Genomic DNA, 20,799 nt, shown 5'->3' with positions numbered 1-20,799 from the left:
CTTTGCAGACCCCTGACCACTATCCTTTTATATCTATAGATTCCTCTCCTCTACAATCAAGAACATCTTCCGACCAGTAACATTTGCATTCCAACTGAAATTAACCATCACAGGCTCCTCCTCCCTATCTCCATATGGAATCCCCATTGCCCAATCACCATGGTGCTTCTGCTATCACAGGCTCCTCCTCCCTATCTGCATATGGAAACGCCACTGCCCAGTCACCACGGTGCTTCTGCTAGCGAACTCAAGAGAGCTGCCATGCACGGGATTAGTCACGGGTATGCCTTAGAGAATTAGATAGATAGATAGATAGATAGATAGATAGATAGATAGATAGATAGATAGATAGATAGATGTTTACTCAGACATAAGCCCCACGTAAGCTCAATGGAGCTTACTCTCTAATACTATGTTCTTCACTGTAAGGCCTGGGAGCTACTGGCAGCCTCCATCAACCCTAAGTGTGGCTCCCTGTCTAACTGTTTAGTCCCCACTTAAAAAAATTATGAAGGTCACTGCCCTAGAAGGTGTGTTTGGGATTGCAGCTTTTGACTTGGTTACAGTAGGACACGAGGACTAAGGGGCTGAGCCAAAGCCTTCACGGAAAACGTAAGGTTTGATGAGGACTTTGAAAGATGGAAGGTGACATCTCACATATAATAATACTTTAACTATATGATGCTACTTCAACTATAAATTATTTTATTGGGGGAAAAGTCAAGGTACTGGAAAACGTAGGTGGGAAAGCAACATAGGATGCATAGAACATTTTCCTCTGCAATTAAAGGAAGAGAGTGAACAAGGAGCATCTTTCATCCTTTTCCTGGGAGCAAAGGGGTCAATGTTACATTTGGCATCAACAATCAGGTGGCAGATAGTTTCAAGTAAAGGTTGTATACTGGTTTTACTTCTTTGGCAGGGACATACATAAATTTCACTTATGTGTGCTCTAAAAACGTTGAATCCCAAATAGGATCTGTACAACTACCCAGTCACTGCAATACATAAATCATATGTTTCATAGCAGGAAATATTACCAATATATGACTGTCAAAAGGAAAATAATCACGTACCCATGCTCCATGCCCATGATTGCATCCCACAGAAAGTGTGCATCTGCAAATGAGGGTCAGAGGGGAATTCTGCACAGCAAAATTGTTCCTTTCCTCAATTAAGCCACTTCAAAAATAGCTGCTCCACAGAGCAGGACTGAGTAGAAAGCTGGCAAGCCTATTAGTGATACAGCCACTATCTACAACCCAAATAGGGTGGGGTGGGGGGAGATAACACAGTTTATAGCAATTTTATCTACTGTCCTCTCATTTCAGTGGGTAAAGAAGTAGATTTAAATCAAGTTTGCCATTTGCACTTCAGACATTTCCTAACCAACAGTGCATACAAAGTGGTCAATATACCTATTAAAACATATTAATTTACAGCTCAACAGAACCTTTACGCTTTGTTGAAGGGTAAACTAAAAGCTTTGCTCCTACAGCCCACAGCCTTTACACTGCAATGTGCTATTTATTTAGATACAGAATGGAACAATTGTGGAATTAATAGATTCATTTGCTTTCATCTACAGACCTTTCTTGTAGGCATGGGCTAGCTCCCAATACCTGAGATGGTTTATAAGTCCTCAACCATTAGAATCATGCCAGAAATAATAATTATAGCACTTGGCTTTTGGGGTCATCCATAAAGTGACAATATATAGATGAGAACTATAAACAGAGAAAAGTTCCAGTTGAGCTCAGTAAATCTTGGAGCACCAAAAAACCACACCCTGTCTCTGTAAGCACTTAGGACTGGAACTGGGAGAGGGGGATCCCTCCACAAAATGGAACAAGGCTTTGCTGATTTGCATAAGCCCTACCTCAAGAGCAAGTGGGAGGAGCTAACCGGCTCTTGATACCCTCCTCCACCAATAGAAAATGAGCCAAAGTTTCCCAAATTGAGACACAGAGAGAACCTGTAGTTTATGCAAAACTGAAAACAGAAGTTTCCTTAGCTCTGCTCTGCTCATGCTCATGTTTAGCCTTATGTCTGTTTGTGGCCAATGATTCCAGTTTAATATAAAAATATGAAAGGTTGAGGATTAATATTACAAGACTACCACAATACAGGGAGGGTATCTGGTATCTGGAAGTCCCCTTGGATTTAAGGAAAGCTGTTTTTAATAAATTCAGAGGAGTGCTAGGTAAGATTCCATGGATAAATTAAAAGAACCCTACCTCTTGAGCAGATTCCACATGGTGTTGCTTGGAGATTGTTGCCCTTCAAAACAAGAACTTTGGTACAGAGTCCCATAGGGCTCCATAATGAGCTGTCCATAAGGGCTCCAACATGAAACCACTGGGAGAGATCATCAGGAGATTTGGTGCAGGGTTATCAGTATGCTGATGACACCCAAATTGATTTCTCCATGGCACCTTCATCAGGAAAAGGCATGAACTCCCTAAATGCCAGTCTGGAGGCAGTGATGGAGTGGATGAGGGATAGCAAACAGAGACTGAATCCAAATAAGACAGAGGTGCTTATTCTGTGAGGTTGGAACTCTGCTTACCTCGTTTAAGGGGAGGGATATTTTGGGAGGTTTGCTGCTGGGAGCCACATGGCTCCTGTTGCAGCACACGACCTCCCAAAAGCGGGCTGGGCACCCTTAGCCCAGAAGAGGTCGTGAGAATAGCATCATTTATTCACCCAGGATTTTTGATCTGAACTAGTTGGGCCGGGGACAGAGCATCTGCACCTCTGATGACCCACTTCTCTCCCCCCCCCCACTTCCCCCCTGCCACCTGCTTCTTCCCCCCACCGCCTGCAGTTTCTGGTTGGCGGGAGCAGCCCGCTTCTTCTGCCCCCGAAAGCCAGCCTGCCAACTCCGCCTGCCTGCCTGCCAATTCCTGGCAGCCGGACCAGCCTGCCACCACCTGCTCCTGGTGGCCGGGTCACCTCCACCTGCTCCCTCCGGCTGCCCACTGACTGGCGGGAGCAGCCCGCTTCTTCTGCACCCCCCCGTGCTTTCTGGCTAGCGGGTCGGCCGGAAAGCCGGCCCGCCACCTCCTCCCACCCGCCTCCACCTCCTGTTCTTGGCGGACAGGCTGGCCCACTGCTGCTTCCTGCTCCCCACTGCCTCCTCCTCATCTCTATTTTCACCTCCTTTGCTAGTCCAGCAGCTGCTCGTGAACTCAAAAATTTATGTTTTGATTTGTCGTATGTTTGTTGTAAACCACTTAGAGACATGAGTTTGGGGTGGTCAACAAATTTACTAAATGAATGAATGAATGAATGAACAGATAAAGAAATCAGTGTTGGGACCAGCTGTTGTGCTCAGGGCAAACACACACAACTTACCAAATGAAGGTTTCATTTTATAAAATAAGCAGTATGAAACAAAGCTGTGCTTGATCAGCAACATTGTTTATTGAATCCATCATACACTCTGCCCAGTATGTACATAGAACAAAGTGAAGAGATTAAAGGAACTGGTTACATGAGTACTGAGTCATACTTTTCATCCCTCATCATAGCCTGATTAAGACATTATGTTGAACACTCATCAAATATTACCTAGCAGAGCACCTAAGCTCACCACACAGTGAACAATCAACAGTCATTCCTCACTCTCTAGCATGCATACATATGTGATACATGCATTTTCAAATGCTGGTTTGTTATATGGACACCTTGGGTTTCAGATATGTACTCTTAACAGTGTGACGTATGAAGAGCCCTGTCACTCTAGCTCTCCATGTCCTGCACTGAGCAGAGGCTTGGACCAAATGTCCTTAACAAGACCCCTTCTAACTCTATGATTCAGTGAAATTTGCTATTAAGTCACACAAGCCACCTGGTTATCTTTACTGGCACACTTTTACCTTCAATTCAAAACCTTCAGGGAGTCTGAATTAAAAAAAACAAAAAAACAGGTTGCTTACCTGTAATGGGTGATCTGGTAGTGGTTCCATACATTCATAAGGACTGGGTTCTGCGCCTGCGCAGACCACACTTTGGATAGAATTACCTAGCTCCTCGCGACGCCCAACCACCAGCAGCGCGTGGCTGCAGTACTCTTAAACGGCAGTTAGGCGTCCCCTTTCCTCAGTTTCTTGGTGATAAGCCAACCTGCTTGACTGAGGATGACTGGCACTCAGAAGATGACTTTCCCATAGGTATGCACCATAGCACAATTCTTGATTGTAGTAATACATGCAGCGGGGACGGACGGGCGGGTCTTATGAATGTATGGAACCACTACCAGATCACCCGTTACAGGTAAGCAACCTGTTTATCTGGTGTGGTTCCAACATCCATAAGGACTGGGTGAATCACGAGCTGTAGAGTATGGAGGTGGTCTTCTCCCTTGGTTTGTCCTTGCTGGAACTCATAGGCAAGCTCAATTATCAAAATTCAGGGGTAGTAAGCTCTCTAAATAGTGTACCGTGCCTTTAAGCCAGTTGTTTGCCAGAGTAAGACGTCGTCTGTTCCGCGTCGTTCGCCAGAGAAGTCCGTTGTCCGTTCCGAGTCGTCGTCCGTTTTTTTAAAAATATATATACAGTTCGTCTTAGCCAAGGTTGTCCGAAAAGATTAGTCAAAGTCCGAAATAGGTCAAGTCCATGCCAGTCATAAATAACAAATATCTGAGGAGCAAAAGTTTCCCGAAGATGTGAAAGCTTAGGCGGTCAACAAGAAACTGAGGAAAGGGGACGCCTAACCACCGTTTAAGAGTACTGTAGCCACGCACTGCTGGCGGTTGGGCGTTGCGAGGAGCTAGAGAATTCTATCTGAAGTGTGGTCTGCGCAGGCGAAGAACCCAGTCCTTATGGATGTTGGAACCACTACCAGATCTTGGCAGAAGTGCTAGAACATAATTGAAGCTAGTAGCAGAAAGTGTGTTTCTAACCCCGACTAAGCTGAGAACTTTACCTAGCTTCCAGATTTTAAAAAACCGAATACAATTCTCAACAAGAGGTTCTAGTAAGAACTAATCTGGCTACCTTCTTTTCACTATAATATTAACTGATAATTATCATCTTCATAAGTTAGCCCATGCAGCTTCAAACTTCGACACATTTGCCATCTTGAATTCCACACATCTGCCATCTTGAACTGCCATATTTCACTATAATATTAACTGATAACTACCATCTTCATAAGTTAGCCCATTCAGCTTCAAACTTCGACACATCTGCCATCTTGAATTCCACAAATCTGCCATCTTGAACTGCCATCTTTCACTATAATATTAATTGAAAACTACCATCTTCATAGGTTAGCCCATTCAGCTTCAAACTTCCACACATCTGTCATCTTGAATTGGGGTGGATGACAACATGACAAACTATGCTGTTGATGTGTCCCTGTGTGTCCCTACAATTGTACCCAGTTTGGTTCAAATCAGTTAGGAAGTTCATAAGTTAGTCTACTTGAACCTCAAACACTCAGAAATCCACCATCTTGAATTGGGGCAGTGGCATCATCACAAACTACATCGTTGAGGTGTCCATATGTGTCCCTACAACTGTACCCAGTTTCGTTCAAATTAGTTAGGTGCCGTGGTTCACGTTAGCCCACACCACAAATATTCACACATCCACCAGCTTGAATTTGGGTGGATGACATCATCACAAACTATGCCATTGAAGTATCCCTGTGTGTTCTTGCAACTGTACTACATTTGGTTCAAATTGGTTCCCACTTCAACCTCAAATGTTTACGTGTCCACTATCTTGAATTGGGGTGGATGACATCATCACAAACTATGCCATTGAAGTGTCCCTCTGCGTACTTACAAGAGTACCAAATGTGGTTCAAATCAGTCCAGACATTACAAAGTTGATAGAGGGACGTGCACACACACACACACACACACACACACACAGTAAGAGAAGGGTATCTTCCTTCTAGAATATAAATAAATAAAAGGAGAATTATTAATTACCCTAGGGTCAGGAGGTCCTGCTTATGTCCTAGGAATGTAGGACCTAGGTCATATGACTTAACTCTGAGCTTGCCTGGACACATTTGTTATGATTTTTAATTGGGTAAAATGGCATGTGAAAGCAGCGTAGACTTTATAGGAGAAGGGGATATTTTGGAGTGCTGCTCCGAACTTTGAGAAGAGAAACATGGAGCAATCTAACATGCCTAAAATTTCCTGCTTCAGAGCTGCTTCAGAGCCCCGCTTTGAAAATGAAACCCAGAAGGGTGTGGGGTAGGCATTTACAATCAAGGAGGTTGGCATTTACTCCAATGGCGGTGAATCTTTAGTCTAAGACTCCAGCAGAGCCTATGGAGCCAAGTCCTTCAGCCACAGCGTAAGACTGGGAAATGGCACAAATATGGGATGAAATGTCAAATACAGCGGTCACACCAGAGAGCCTTATACTTCAGGTAGCATTCTTTTCTTTATATTGGCGAGGCGGGGTGTAAATTAGGGTCTGGTACAAAAATTAGGGCTTTTTCTTTTTCCAGCAGGTTGACATTCTGATTGTATTATTTATTATTTATTTATTACATTTGTACACTGCCCCAAACTTTCATCTCTGGGAAGTTAACAATAGTATAAAACAAGTTAAAATATATACAAAAACTTAAAACAATTTAACAATTTAAAAATCAGCCACAAATTAAAACCATAAAATTTTAAAGAACAGAAAAAGCTTGGGTGAAGAGGTGGGTTTTCAAATGCTTCTTAAAAATTGTCAGAGATGGGGAGGATCGTTTCTCAGTATACGCTGAATGGTCTACAGAACCGTGGAAGGTGATTTCACAGCAACAACCCCCAGCTTCACCTATGTCCTTAAGAAAAATCTTAGGACTATATGTGGATGAACAAATGAAGCTATACCTCTGAAGCAGGAAGCTGCCATGACTTCTCTGGTCCATGCTACAGTTTTTGGCTTTCTGAAACATTGTTATCATGAGATGCTTTGTGAAGAATGTAAAAACTTTGCTCCTGCTCAACCAGCCCATGACTGTGTGACATTCGTAATTAACAACAGCACAGAATCAATAATTTCCCTGTTTAATATCAAACAATTCAGTGCATAACCTATCACAATGAGCAAATGGACAATTTCTTTGTAACCCATTTTGTCACAGAGCATTCTTTGTTTGTCAGTATAAAAATCCTCCCCCCATGTCACACAGTCATGGTCTAGTTGTACAGGAGAATAGTTTGCTCCTTTTATTTATCTATTTTCTAGAAGGAAGGTACCCTTCTCTTACTACTAGCACAGCTGCTACAGAAAGATTAAGTGATGTGTCTTTCTGACTGAGAGTCAAAGCAATTGTCTCATACATATGCCACATTTTAAGTTGAAAATTTACCTTGGGCAATGAGGTCCTTTCTTAGAAGAGGATAAAGCACAGGTTCTACTCCATCCATTTCCTGTATAATGAGCGTTTTTCCAAACCGCACAGCCAATTCGAGAGCATTAATGAAGTTGGCATCCTGCACAAGTAAAATTTCAACACCATGGATTGGTCTAGTTCAATATTACTACGCTACTAAGCCAGCTAAAGAAACAATTAAATGCATGAAGAGGACATTTTCCGATGAGTCATGATAAGGTACAGCTGAGGTATTATTTATCCAAGCCGATGGACTGAGCCATTTGAGTTGTATTACATGTCCCTCTAACAGATAAAGCATGGCCAGTATGTTCCTTGGAGCAAGAACATTTTTATGAACCCTTGGATCTAGTAGTCAGGATCCAATGTACAATAATTTAAGCAGTCCTTTGGAACATGTATGTAACACAGAAAATCCAGACTATGGATTTTATAGATTCTAAGAAATGGTAAAGTCCAGAATAAGCATGTAGACCACCTTTGGCCTAGGCACGTATTCTGCACTTTACTATTTCTGTCCAGTTATTTCAAAATATCTCAAAGATTTTAACACTAAGAACCAATAAAAAGTACTTCTGTTCTAAAAGGAATGTTAGACTCTTTTTGTCAGAAGAGTTCAAACCCCAGGATGGGGGACTAGGAGTTTGTTTCTGTGTGCAGCTTCAAGGCAAGGTGAAAAAAAGAATGAGAGGCTGCAGGCAGTTCCTCTGAACCACTCCCCTCAGAGCTGAAGTGCCACTGGCTGACATCTTGACAAACCAAGTGTGTGTGTCTGCAAGGATGCGTCGGGATCCCTTGCATAACGGGCTGCTGAAAGGGCTGCTGGGAAGTTTTGGAGGCACATAAATTGCTGAAGACATGCTGGCCGCACGGAGGAGAAGGTTGGAGGGTCTGACTGTCACTTCCCCCCTCCCTCCCCCTGCTCGGACTTTACATCTGGCCCCTCTGGGTTTGCTTTTCCATCTTGCCTGCACGAGGAGCTGTCTGCCAGCCTGCTGCCTTCAGAAAGCCTCGACAATTAACACCTGTGTCAGCCAGCAGTCCTTTGTGGCAGAAAGGGCTGCTGGGAAGTTTTAGAGGCTCATAAATTGCTGAAGACACGCCGGCGTGGCTGGCGGCCTGTCTTTAGGCTGCTGCTGAAGCTGGCTGCCAAAGGGGACCAGCCTTTGGGGCTTGGCCTTCGGGGGTGGGACTGAGGGCTGGGGGATGGTTGTTCTGTGGGTGGGCGGACTTTTGGGTCAAAGTGCTGTTTTTATTGCCCTGAGTTGTGCCAGGCCTAGTTGATGAGATGTGTTTGGGCTCTCCTGAAGGGGATGATGCAGGGGGTGCGCCTGGTAGCCTTGGGGCAGCTATTGCTGTAGTGGTGGGGAATAGAAGAACTGATGCTGGCAGAACAGCTGGCTATTTATTACAGGGGAAGAGAAATTGGTAATCTAGTAACTATTTCTACTTCCAACTGTTCTGACAACTCTCAGGCCTTGGGGAGCAGCACCAATGACCCACAGAGCCTGACCTTGCTCCTTTGTAATGCCAGGTCAGTTCAAAATAAGACCGAAATTGTTCATGATTTGATCATGGATGAGGGAGCTGACCTGGCATGTATAACTGAGACCTGGTTGGGGGAGGCGACTGGCCCAGTGTGGGCTCAGCTTCTCCCTCCAGGTTACTCTGTCGTGGAGCAGGCCAGGGGAAGTGGGCGGGGGGGTGGGGAGCAGAGGCGTAACGATAGGGGGGGCAGGGGGGGCACGTGCCCCCGGCGCCATCTTTGCAGGTCACGTGAGGGGCACCGCCATGACCCCCGCCAATCCCCCCAAAATTTTTAAATTAAAAACAACAACAACAACAACAATTTCTCCAGCAGCACCAGAGCAGTCAAGGGAGTGGGTCGGCGCCCCCTCCCCCATGAGCGGTCCGTTCCGCCGCTTCGTGCGGCGCCCGCGGGGCCCCCCCATTACTTTGCTGGCCTGGTGTGTGGTGTCACACGCGCGACTCGGCCGGCGTGCTGAGTCGCGCTGCGCATGGGTGGTGGTGCGTCTATCCTCCTAGCTCGGCTCCTGGCTCGCCTTCTGCACGTGCCGCGGTGGAGCTGGAGCCGGAGGAGAGCGTTGCTGGTGCTGGGCCGGGGCAGGGCTGCAGGCGCGCGCAGACAGGAGGCGGGCGGCACACGGTACGGAGCGAAGCCAAGCCAAGGATTCGGCGGGGACGGGGTCGGGGAACCCTCGAGGGGCGCGTCAAGTGCGTGAAAGGCAAAGGGGTGTGTGTGTTAACTTCGGGGTGGCATGGACTCGCGGGGGCCGGTGGCTGGCGGATTACTTTGCTTAAGTTGCTGCGTTGCTAAGTTGCAGCTATTTTGGCTGGGGGGTGGCGCTGGCCTGGGGGGCGGGGGCTTGCCTCAGGCTCAAGCCGAAGCCTGGCTAAGGCTACGCGTGCACGCCACTCAGGACCTCTCTGAGGCAGGGAAGCCTGGCTGATTCCGGGCGGGCCAGTGCAGCAGCGAGAAGCTTCCCTCCCCTCAAGTCATGTGTGCCTGAGAGCGAGGGAGCCGCCGCCGCCGCTGTTTGCACTGCGCCCCTCTCCAGGGCTTAACTACAATGGGCGGGGTGGAGGAGGAGGGAGCTCCCCCTCACTCTCGGGCACGCTACTTTTGTTGAGCAGCAGCCCGGAATATGCCAGGTCTCCCTCCTTCAAAGATGTGCTTCGTCCCCAGCAGCAGCCTTCTCTTTTCTTCAGCGCTTCTCTTCTTCGGCTCTTCTGGAGCCCAAGGCAAGCCCTCCCCCCACCAGCCTTCGGCAGGCAAAGGAATCCCATCTCCTCCCACACACACACCAACACATTGGCACCTTTGACTCCCCCCTCCCCACAGGGAAAACACCCCGTTTCGCAAGCTTTACCAAGAGCTTTACCAAACACCAAGCTTTACCAAGAGTTGCTAGGGACACTCCCAGGGGACTTGTTGATGAGTGATGACTGCTTTCATGTTTTTAGAGATCCCCAAAATATTAGAGGTCCACCTTTAATAGTTTTTTATTTATGAATTTATACTGTAATGTTGAGTAGTACAGTGAGTGCAGTGTGCTCTATTCTGACAGAGCAGGCAAATATTGATCATGAAGTAATGAACTCAGTTTATATTTATGCAGTGATAAGAAATGCTGAAACCAATTTTTAAAAAAGAATTCTGAGCAGCTTTAATGCATTGGTGTTTTGGACTGTGATTTGATCTTAGAAGGTTGAGAGCTAATGAATGTGGGGATAAGTTCGCTATTCAAAAGGGGCGGGGGCAGTATATTTTAAGAGAGCATAGTATTATATAGATTGTCTTGCTGGTCTTGGTCTGTAATAAATTACAATTAAAATATGGATTCAGTATTGTAATGCAGAAAAACATTGTGCTGGAAGTGCACTGTATATGACTTGCAGGGTGGGGGGAATCATTCAAGAGCAACATATATTGAATATCTTAAGGACTTCCATAGTTACTCAGCTTAAATATAGAAGTACTGATACCATAACATAATTGGTTTGTTTGCAATTATAACATCCCAGTATTCCTCTATAACCCATTTAGGTAAGCAGTCATGAAACTTATGTAAGGTACACCACATTGTTTAATTTTGAGATACCTTCAACACATGTACAGCAATACACTTAGCATTCTTTTAGTGCAGACAATGTCCATTGCTGTGGAGGGTGTTCACTATCTTTATATAATGTAATGATATATGAAGCCCATTTAATGCTAAAGCCAATAGCACCACTAAAGTACATGCCACTATGTGACAGAAAAAAAATTTCATAGCAGCTGTAATGTAAAATGCTACATAAAGTAAATATATAGCATATAAATATAGCAAGAATGGAATTTAAGTAATAATTGTAGCAATCAGATTTACTAAAATACTGGCATCAATTCACTTCTAACTCATTCTCTAATAATCATTCAAACAAACCCATCTTTCTCTGTGCTATTTGTATTATGAGTAATTATCTCAGAACAAGGTAGTTCCTAAGAATGAATATTTCTAGGTTTAATAGTCTGAGGTCACCAGCTCCTCCCACCTGGTAATTAATCGTCAGGAAATACTCAATTCTTTAATGGTTATTGCTTGAAGAGTGGTCAAGACAGATCACTTCAATAAATAGTGTAATATTGTGTTGCATCTTTGTACTTACATTTTAAATGCTATAAAGGTAGGTAGTCCCATAATTTGTAGTTTAAAAGATTTGTCCATTAACAAGCTTAACTTGTATTTTTGAGCAGATATTATGGTAAAGTTATCTGAAAGATGGGTGTCAGATGTTGGGGGGGGGGGTGCAATTTCAGTGCTTGCCCTAGGCGCTATTTTCCCTAGATACGCCTCTGTAATACCACCCACTACCAAAGTCTCTAGGTGGTTTACAATAACAAACAAAACCAAAAGATTAACACATTTTAAAACACATTATATACAATTTAAAGTTATAGCAATTAATAAAATGCAACTAAAGCTTGAATTGTAGGATGGAAAACCTCTTGCATCTTTAAGCAGGTATTGCCTTTTTCCTTGCCAGAGAGAATTGTTATTTAAACATGCCATTTGCCTTGCAGAGTGAATGTGTGGGGTGGCGGGGAGGAAGGAATTGCATCATAATTCTGATGTTTGAGATACAAGCCAACTTCACAGGGTTGTTGTGAGGAAAAAACTAAGTATGTAGTGCACCACTCTGGGCTACTTGGAGGGAGAGTGGGATGTTCTGAAACATGTGTGTCAGTCAGATGTATGTTGGGGGGGGCGCGGCGGGGGGGGCGCAATTTCAGTGCTTGCCCCGGGCGCCGTTTTCCCTAGTTACGCCTCTGGTGGGGAGTGGCTGTGGTCCATAAAAATACTATCTCCCTTACCAGGGCCCCTGTGAGACAGTTGATTTACATTGATTGTGTATTTCTGAGGCTGGGAACTAGGGATAGATTGGGGATTCTGTTGGTGTACTGTTCACCCCACTGCCCAACTGCCTCCCTAACTGAGCTGATAGAACGGGTCATGGAGTTGGAGTTGGAGTCTCCCAGGCTCTTGGTGCTGGGGGACTTCAATATCCACTTTGGGACTGGCTTGTCTGGTGCAACTCAGGAGTTCATAGCGGCCATGACAACTATGGGCCTATCCCAATTAATTTTTGAACCAACCCATGTTGCCGGCCACACACTGGATTTGGTCTTCTGTTCAGATCAGGGGGGTGTTCCATGGGTGGGGGATCCGGTGGTTACCCCATTGTCATGGATGGATCACTACCTGGTTAAGGTTGGTATCATGGTCACAATCCACCCCTGCAGGGGTGATGGACCTATTAGGATGGTCTGCCCAAAAAAGCTGCTGGACCTAGCAGGTTTCCAAAAGGCCTTGGAGGGTTTCGATGTTGGTGCGGCTGGTTATTCTGTTGATGCCCTGGTGGGAAGCTGGAATAGAGAACTCACCAGGGCAGTAGATATTATTGCTCCTAAGCGTCCCTCCAGGCCTGCTTCTAAGATGGCCCCCTGGTACATGGAGGAGTTGCAGGGGATGAACAGCTTGGTAGGCGACTGGAACGCAAGTGGAGGAGAACTTGGCTTGAAACTGATAGGATGCCGCATAGAACCCATTTGAAGACCTATGTGATGGCAGTGCGTGCAGCAAACAAGCGTTTTTAGTCAGCGCGCATTGCGTCTGCGGGTTCACGTATGGCAGAGTTATCCCGGGTGGTGAGGAGTATAAGCTCTGCTCCTTTTGCTTCAAATCAGCTCCCGGAGACACTCTGCTGTGGCGCCTTTAGTGGGTTCTTTGCGAATAAAATCTCCTGTATTTAAATCTGTTTAATATTCTAACTCGATGTTGGTGCTTTTAATCACTGTAACTGTTTAACTGTTGTTTTAAAATGTTTTTAAATTGTTAATTGTTGTTATATTGTTTTTAATTTGTTTTAGCTCTTTACTGTTTTAGTGGTTTGTTTTAATTGCAAACCGGCCTGAGCCATTTTGGAAGTGCGGTATACAAATCAAATCAAATCAATCAGTCAATTAACTCCTCCCATCCACATGTATGTGTGTCTATTGAGTCAGAGGGTAATACTTCTGAGTGCTGCTTGCACTCCAGAAATGCTCTGCAAAATTTGCAAGATTTGAAACACGTTGCTGAAGTTCAGTGACATGTTTCTGATCTTACAGAATGCTTCTGGAGGGCAAGCAGTGTCAGAAGTATTAGTCTTCTGGCACAATAGCACACATGTAGGAGGATTGGGGGAGCTGTGTGAGGACTCCTGGTACGTCCCTGCAGATCCTTCTTACACATGTGTCTTTTCAGGAGCAGAGCTGGTCTTGCAGTAGCAAGCATTTAGTGTCCCTTTTGCTAAGCTGAGTCCAACCTGGCTTGCATTTGGATGGGTGCCTACATCTGAAAACTGTCTGCTGTAAGATATTCCCCTTTGGGGGTGGGTCCATAGCTCAGTGTTAGAGCATCTGCTTGCATGCAGAAGGTCCCAGGTTCATCCCTGGCATCTCTAGGTAGGTCTGGGAGAGACTCCTGCCTCAGACCTTGGAGACCTGCTGTTTGTCAGTGCAAAGGAACCAAGGAAAAAACCGGGGTCCACGGAATAGGAGAGGTCTGTCAGTGCAGACATGTTCCTACTAGTCAGGATGTCAGCCACTGGTATTAGCTCCTCCACGCAAGCCTCAAAGCACACCTGAGAAAGGACACCATTCTTCAGTTCAGCAGCAGACATTTCCAAGAAGAAGCCTGGAAAGAACCATTTCCCCTGGTTGCTCTGAGAAGTTGGAGTGGGGAATTGGTGGAAATTCTAATAGTAATGTGAAGCATTCCTCAAAATAATGGGTAAGGTACTGGCCCTGTGCCTATGGTAATAGGAAGGTGCTGCCCATGGAAGAAAGCTAGAATTGTGACAGGAGACTGGGATATCACTACTAATTATACACTGCTTTTTCAACAAGAAGAGGTCTCAAAGCAGCTTACATAGCAAATGAAATAAGAAAATTATTTCCTGGTCCAAAAGGGCTCACCATCTAGACTGAGTAATGTCTCTCCTTTCTACCAGGTAGAAAATGTCACCTGTGAAATGATTGTCTATCAAGGATGCCCAATTGTGCCAATCCTACTTTGTGTGATTCTTCCTCCTCAGAAACAGGGGGATTGGGTATCTGTGTGGAACACCCAAGTCATATGCAACTGCCTGATGGAAGAGGAAGGGAGTACATCTGTGCATCTCCACCACATCAGGACTTTATGAAGCCCTGGAAATATCTTAACCAGGCCATTGTAGCAGTGATGTAATTGAATCCCTCTGTCATCTTAATGCCTTGGTACCTACTTGTGAAGAAGAACAGCTGTCCCCCATTGCCCCAATGAGGAATACTCCCCTACAAGTGGGAGTATTACTCACTTAGAATGTGGAAGTTGAAACTTTGAGTTACAATCTGCTATTTATTTATTAATTATTTAAAATATTTATACCCCACCCCTCCAGTGCACTACTGCTCGGGGTGGCTCATAACAATAAAATAAATACAAGATACAATAAAAGTAATAAAATTAACAAAATTGAACAATAAAATAAAAAGTCAAGTTAAAAACCATAATCATTATTAGGTTCAAATTAAAAGTTATTTAAAAAGCTAAACACTGAAAATTATAAAAAGCTAAAGAACCAACCAGTTATAACAACAAGTTGTTCTAGTAAGAACTGATCAGCCTACTTTCCTTTCACTGTCACTACAACCGGACTAAATTTGGTTCAAATCAAGGTCCACAAGTTAGATCTCTGGCACCTCAAATGTTCATGCATCCACCATCTTGGATTGGGGTGGATTACATCATTACAAACTACACCATTGAGGTGTCCCTGTGTGTCACTCACTACAACTGTATCAAATTTGGTTCAAATCAGACAGTCTTCAAGTTAGTACACTTGCACCTCAAAAGTTCACACGCCCACCATCTTGGATCGGGGTGGATGACATTGCCACAAACTGTACCATTGGGGCTCCACTATGTGTCCATACAGCTGTAGCAAATTTGATCCAAATTGGTTAGACAGTCCACAAGTTAGTGCACTTGTGCCTCAAAAGTTTACATGTCTGCAATCTTGAATTGGGTTGGATGACATTGTCACAATCTACGCCGTTGAGGTGTCCCTATAGCTGTAGCAAATTTGGTTCAAATCACTTAAGTGGTTCACAAATTAGCCCACTTGTGCCTCCAAAGTTTATGCATCTGCTATCTTGAATCAGGGTGGATGACACCATCACAAATTATGCCACTGAGGTGCCCTTGTGTGACACTCACTGCCACTGTACGTAATTTGGTTTAAGTTGATTAGACAGTTCACAAATTAGCCCGTTTGCGTCTCAGATGTTCACATGGCCGCCATCTTGAATTGGAGTGGATGACATCATCACTCACTATGCCATTTGGGCATCCCTATGTGTCCCCATAGCTGTAGCAAATTTGGTTCAAATTGGTCCAGGCATTGCGAAGTTGATAGGGGAGGATACACAGGGACACACACAGAATGCTGGGTGATCTCATAAGCCTACTGGAAAGTAGGCTAAAGAGTGGAGCATTAGAAAGCCTCCTTAAAAAGGTGTATTTTGAGTTGGTTTTTAAAAAACACTGAGGGAGCGAGCATGGCGAAGCTCTTCAGGGAGGCCATTCCAAAGCCGAGGGGCCACAACTGAAAAGGCCCCATCTCTAGTCCCCGCCAACTGGATCTCTGTTAGTGGCAGGGCCATGAGCAGGGTCTGATATGATGAGCAGAGGGCCCTGGCAAGTTCATATGGGTGAATGTGGTCTGACAGGTACCGGCCCCAAGCTGTATAGAGCTTTAAAAGTCAAGACCAGCACCTTGAATCTAGCCTAGAAGCGGACCGGTAACCAATGAAGCTGCCGCAGGATGGGTGCGATACCCATTGCCAACATTGCTATGGGCAAAGCCAACATCTCGGGAATATTTGATGAGCAGGTTGCTCTTTGAAAAGCCAGTGAGGGAAAACTGGAGAATTTCAAAAGGCGAAACCACTCGTAATATAATTAATATATTCTCCAATGGAAAAAAAAAAGGGCCTAAATCTTGATTAATTTTAGATACCATTTGGACAACAACAACAACCACCACCCTTCTCCAAAATCACAAAATAATCTGCAATGTTCAAATCAGACCTGTTGGTTAATAATTTCCAAGCGTGATTCCTTCAAATGTGTTTTCAGCCACTCTGTAGCTCTAGAAGAAGGATCTATCAAAAATGGGCAAACTTTACTCTGTCAAGAAAAAGGAAAAATGTATGTTTACTCATGGCTACGCATATTTACTGTGTCTCACAACAGGCACTATGCAGCTATACACTGAATTTACATCTTCTCCCAAAATACTAAAACAAAGAACTGCAAACCTGAAAGGCGGATATGAGGTGCAACTTATTCAGTGGCTCACATGCCACACAGTGACACATGGGCAGTTCAGCATCACCCCACACTGCTGCATGTGTCTAAAACTCTACCTACGCTGTTGCAGAACAGGGCTCTTCCACTGTGACCACTGATGGCGGGAGCCACTGGGCCTGGGAAGACAGAGGGAAGGGCAGACAGCAGAGCCAGGGGGAAGAGGAATGAGCTGCAGCTGTGTCGTTACCCCTCTGTCTTCCTGCCCTGCCCTGTCCCTTCCTACCATTTCCTGGCACATGCCCTAGTTAAAGCCAGGGCAAGGCAAAAAGAGAGAGGGAGAGAGACATAGTTGCAGCTCATTCTGCACCTGCCAGCACCACCCTCTGCCACTCCTCCCCCAGCCCCAGAGACAATGGCCATCGCTGGCTGGGACTTAAAATTGTACATGCATATTTGGAAACACTGGAGGCAATGCTGTGTGCAATTTGAAGTTGCAGTGGAACAGCCCCTTTTGTGAGGCCCCTGCACAGGCGCAGAACCCCAATGCTTATGAATGGCAACAGATCACAAACCAGATTATAACATAAGAACAGGTTGCTAACCTGTAACAGATGATCTGGTAGTGGTTCCATACATTCATAATTAATGGGTTTTGTGCCTGCGCAGATCAGCTTCAGGCAGAATTTGTTAGCTCCATGCGATGCCCGCAACTGCCAGTTGCACATGACTGCAGTACCTCTAGTGGCGGTTGGGTGTCCCTTCATTCAGTAAATATGGCCCATAGCATTGTCCATTTCCTCCTGGCACATGGTGGTACAGTAGCTTGTCACATACGCAGTGGGGATGGACGGGCGGGTTTTATGAATGTATGGAACCACTACCAGATCATCTGTTATAAGTAAGCAACCTGTTTATCTGGATAGTGGTTCTATACATCGATAATTAGTGGGTGAATTACGAGCTACCCAGATGGCGGTGGGAGTGTGTTGCAAGTTACTATAGCACCCTCTTCAGGACCGCCCATCAAAATTCAGCAGCAGCCATTTTTAGGTCTATCATGTATTGCTTTATAAATGTCTGATGTGATAACCAGGTGGGTGCCGCACAGATATCATTGAACCGAATGCCAGCCAGGTGTGCTGCAGACGTGGCATAAGCTCTAGTAGAGTGCGCCTTAATCGCAGCTGGAGGGCAGACCCCTTGTTGGTCATATGCCATCTTTATTAGCTCACCAACCAAAAGGAGAGTCTTTGGCGGGAGGCAGGGCATTCCTTGTGTTTTCCTTGCAAGGCCACAAACATATGACTCGTCTTTCGGATATGCAAGGTGGCCTTTAAATAGTAGAGAAGTGCCTTACAAACATCTAGCGAATGCATTACACTGTCCAGTGGTGACAAGGGTTCACAGAAAAAAGTAGGCAGCACAACTTCCATATTTAAATGAAAGTCTGAAACTATTTTTGGTCTATACTCCGGATCTAGGCGCATGACGACTTGGTCCGGATATATCTTGGTGTATGGTTTATCCATAGGAAGTGCACCTAGTTCACTCACATGCCTCACCATAGTTATTGCCACTAAAAAGAGTTTAGCCACGAGCTTCAACATTGCTGCAGCCATCGGCTCAAATGGCGGTTCTGTCAATGACGAGAGCACTAAAGAGAGACTCAAGTTTTCCACTGGCAGCCTAACTGGCGGATATAAATTATTGATCCCTCTTAAAAAGTCTTTACAGTGAAGATCATCTTTCCATCTCATCCATCGTGGTGTACCGATATAGCAGCCATATGCACCTTTATGGAGACATTTGCCAGGCCACTTTGCTTTAGAGTAGTCAGATAGCGGAGGACTGCCCTTAGGCTAGCTTCCTTGGGGTCATACCCCCTGGAGGCGGCATGTGTAGAAAACCGATGCCATTTCGCCTTGTAGTTGTGTCTAGTGGACGCTTTCTGGGTATTAAGGAGTATCTTCCTCAGAAGCCTATCCTCCACGCGGTGAGATTCAGTATGGACAAGCTGGGGTGCATCATCCTGCCATGGCCGTACATTATCAGATCTGTCCAGTGAGGGAGCCTTCTGTACCTTCCTTGGGACAGTCTGAGTAGCTGTGTGAACCATGGTTGCCTTGGCCACCATGGCACAACTACAATCGCACGGGTCTTGTTGTGGAGGAACTTGGCCACTACCCTGGGCACAGAGGTTTCAGTGGATAGGCATAGAACAGTTCCCAGCTCCATTGATACTGAAAGGCATCGCCTTTGGACCTTGACCCTACTCCCATCCTGGAGCAATACTGTTCACACTTCTTGTTCTCGTCCGTCGCAAACAAATCCACCTTTGGCATTCCCCATGACAGGAATAGCTGTTCTAATATTGCTGGATGCAGCTCTCATTCGTGTTGCTCCAGCACTATATCCCTGCTCAGCGAGTATGCCAAACTGTTCATGGTGCCTTTGATGTGAATCGCGATGGGATAGATCTTGCGTTGGATGCACCAATTCCATAACTGTAGACCGAGACTGCACAAAGACCTGGACACTGTCCCGCCCTGTTTGTTTACATAAACGATGGCCGTTGCATTGTCCAGCTGCAATTGGACAGTCTGTCCGACAATCAGCTCCTGAAAAGCAACCAAGGCCTTGAATGCCGCCAAGAGTTCCAGAAAGTTGATGTGTAGCAGTGTCTCCGCCGTTTTCCAGAGACCCGGCACTCAGATAGGCTCCCCAGCCCAGCACTGAGGTATCGGAAGTCACCGTGACACCCTTCGATGTCGTGGCACAATCCACCACCAAAGAATTTGGAGCTGGGTGGTGCATAAGGTATTCATTTTCTTCCTCTTGAATACGATATACAGCTTCAAGATGCTTGGAAGTGGGTGCTGAGGTCTGCAACACCTCCCACGCTGACTTCGCCGCTCTTGATATATGAGGAAGCATGAGTATATAGACAGGCTGCAACTCAGCCACCAATTTCATCATATTATATACCGGATCATCTAAATTGGTGGACTTTTGTTTATGGTGTAATCCTAACACCTGGGCCATCTTGGCCACTTGTTGATGATAACCTTTCATCTCATTTGGGGAAGTGGAAGGGACAGCGGCCACATCAGAATCTGGGTCCGGCAGATTAGGCTCCTCCGGCTCCACTGGGTCAGGTTCGGAAGACCCGGAGGTATAGCCATCCACATCATTCTTGGTATCCACATCCAAGGAAACAGGTGAGTTGCCCATCATGGTAGAGGCCACCTGAACTGGTGCCTGAACTGGTGCTTGCATATGAGTCTGTGTAGCCATCTGGTGAAGAGCGGGTCATGGTGGCAGGGGCGGTTTGGGTGGGAGGTCAGTCTGGAGCAACACACTATGCTGCTGCAGCAGAGGTGCAATGGTCTGGACCGTGGATTCTGTGCACAGGACCGCCACTGTAGACGTTTGAGCTGCAGATTCCTTCCTCCGAACTGTACCTGCCTGATCTCGTTCTCTCAACCACTGCGTGAAGAGAGAGTACTCCTCTCTGGTCACAGTGAAGGAATCACCCCACCCCCCATGGGGTAAGAGACCGCTGATCAGCGTCTCCCTCAAGGAGAGAGATGGAGTTCTGGATATTACCATTGGCTGAAAGTAATTGTCCGGAAACCCAGTATAAGTCCCTGTCAAAGGCGTACTCTCTTCAGAGTGAAATAAGCGGGCCAGTCATCTTGATGTGTGAGCATGCATCCCAAAGGGGGTCACTGGGGACCCCCCCATATTGTCTTGTGGTAGATCCTCCTCCTCAACATCGAGTTCTGTGTCCACTATGACTGCAATTGTAAAGTCTGTTGACTCTCCTGTGTCCCAGTACGGCTCGATGTCAAAGCCACCTTGTCATTCGTCCTCGACATTGACGTCAACATTGACCCAGCCTCCCGCAACATCGATCCAGAATGGTGCGATGCCATAGCCGTCTTGGTTGTTTCCGACATCAACCAGTTAGACCCAGTCCTCCTATCCTTGACGTTGAATGTTCACGACACTGAGTGGTTTCCGTCCGGGAGCATGGAGT

General features: G+C 45.7%; 1 protein-coding gene across 3 annotated transcripts in view; it reads right to left on the bottom strand.

Annotated features, from left to right (window-relative positions):
• Positions 1 to 20,799, bottom strand: part of DYNC2H1 (dynein cytoplasmic 2 heavy chain 1) — a 352,996-nt gene that overhangs the window by 143,499 nt on the left and 188,698 nt on the right. For all 3 annotated transcript variants that reach the window (XM_053308090.1, XM_053308091.1, XM_053308092.1), the window contains 2 exons: positions 16,539 to 16,637; positions 7,336 to 7,459 (listed from right to left, as the gene is read on the bottom strand). In XM_053308090.1, coding sequence (XP_053164065.1) covers positions 7,336 to 7,459; positions 16,539 to 16,637 — 223 coding nt within the window. The remainder of the gene's footprint in view (positions 1 to 7,335; positions 7,460 to 16,538; positions 16,638 to 20,799) is intronic.

Source organism: Hemicordylus capensis, chromosome 3 (assembly GCF_027244095.1).
Source record: "Hemicordylus capensis ecotype Gifberg chromosome 3, rHemCap1.1.pri, whole genome shotgun sequence".
NCBI classification, from domain to species: domain Eukaryota; kingdom Metazoa; phylum Chordata; class Lepidosauria; order Squamata; family Cordylidae; genus Hemicordylus; species Hemicordylus capensis.
The sequence above is the reverse complement of the archived record's forward strand: the minus strand, read 5'-3'. Positions and strand labels throughout refer to the sequence as shown.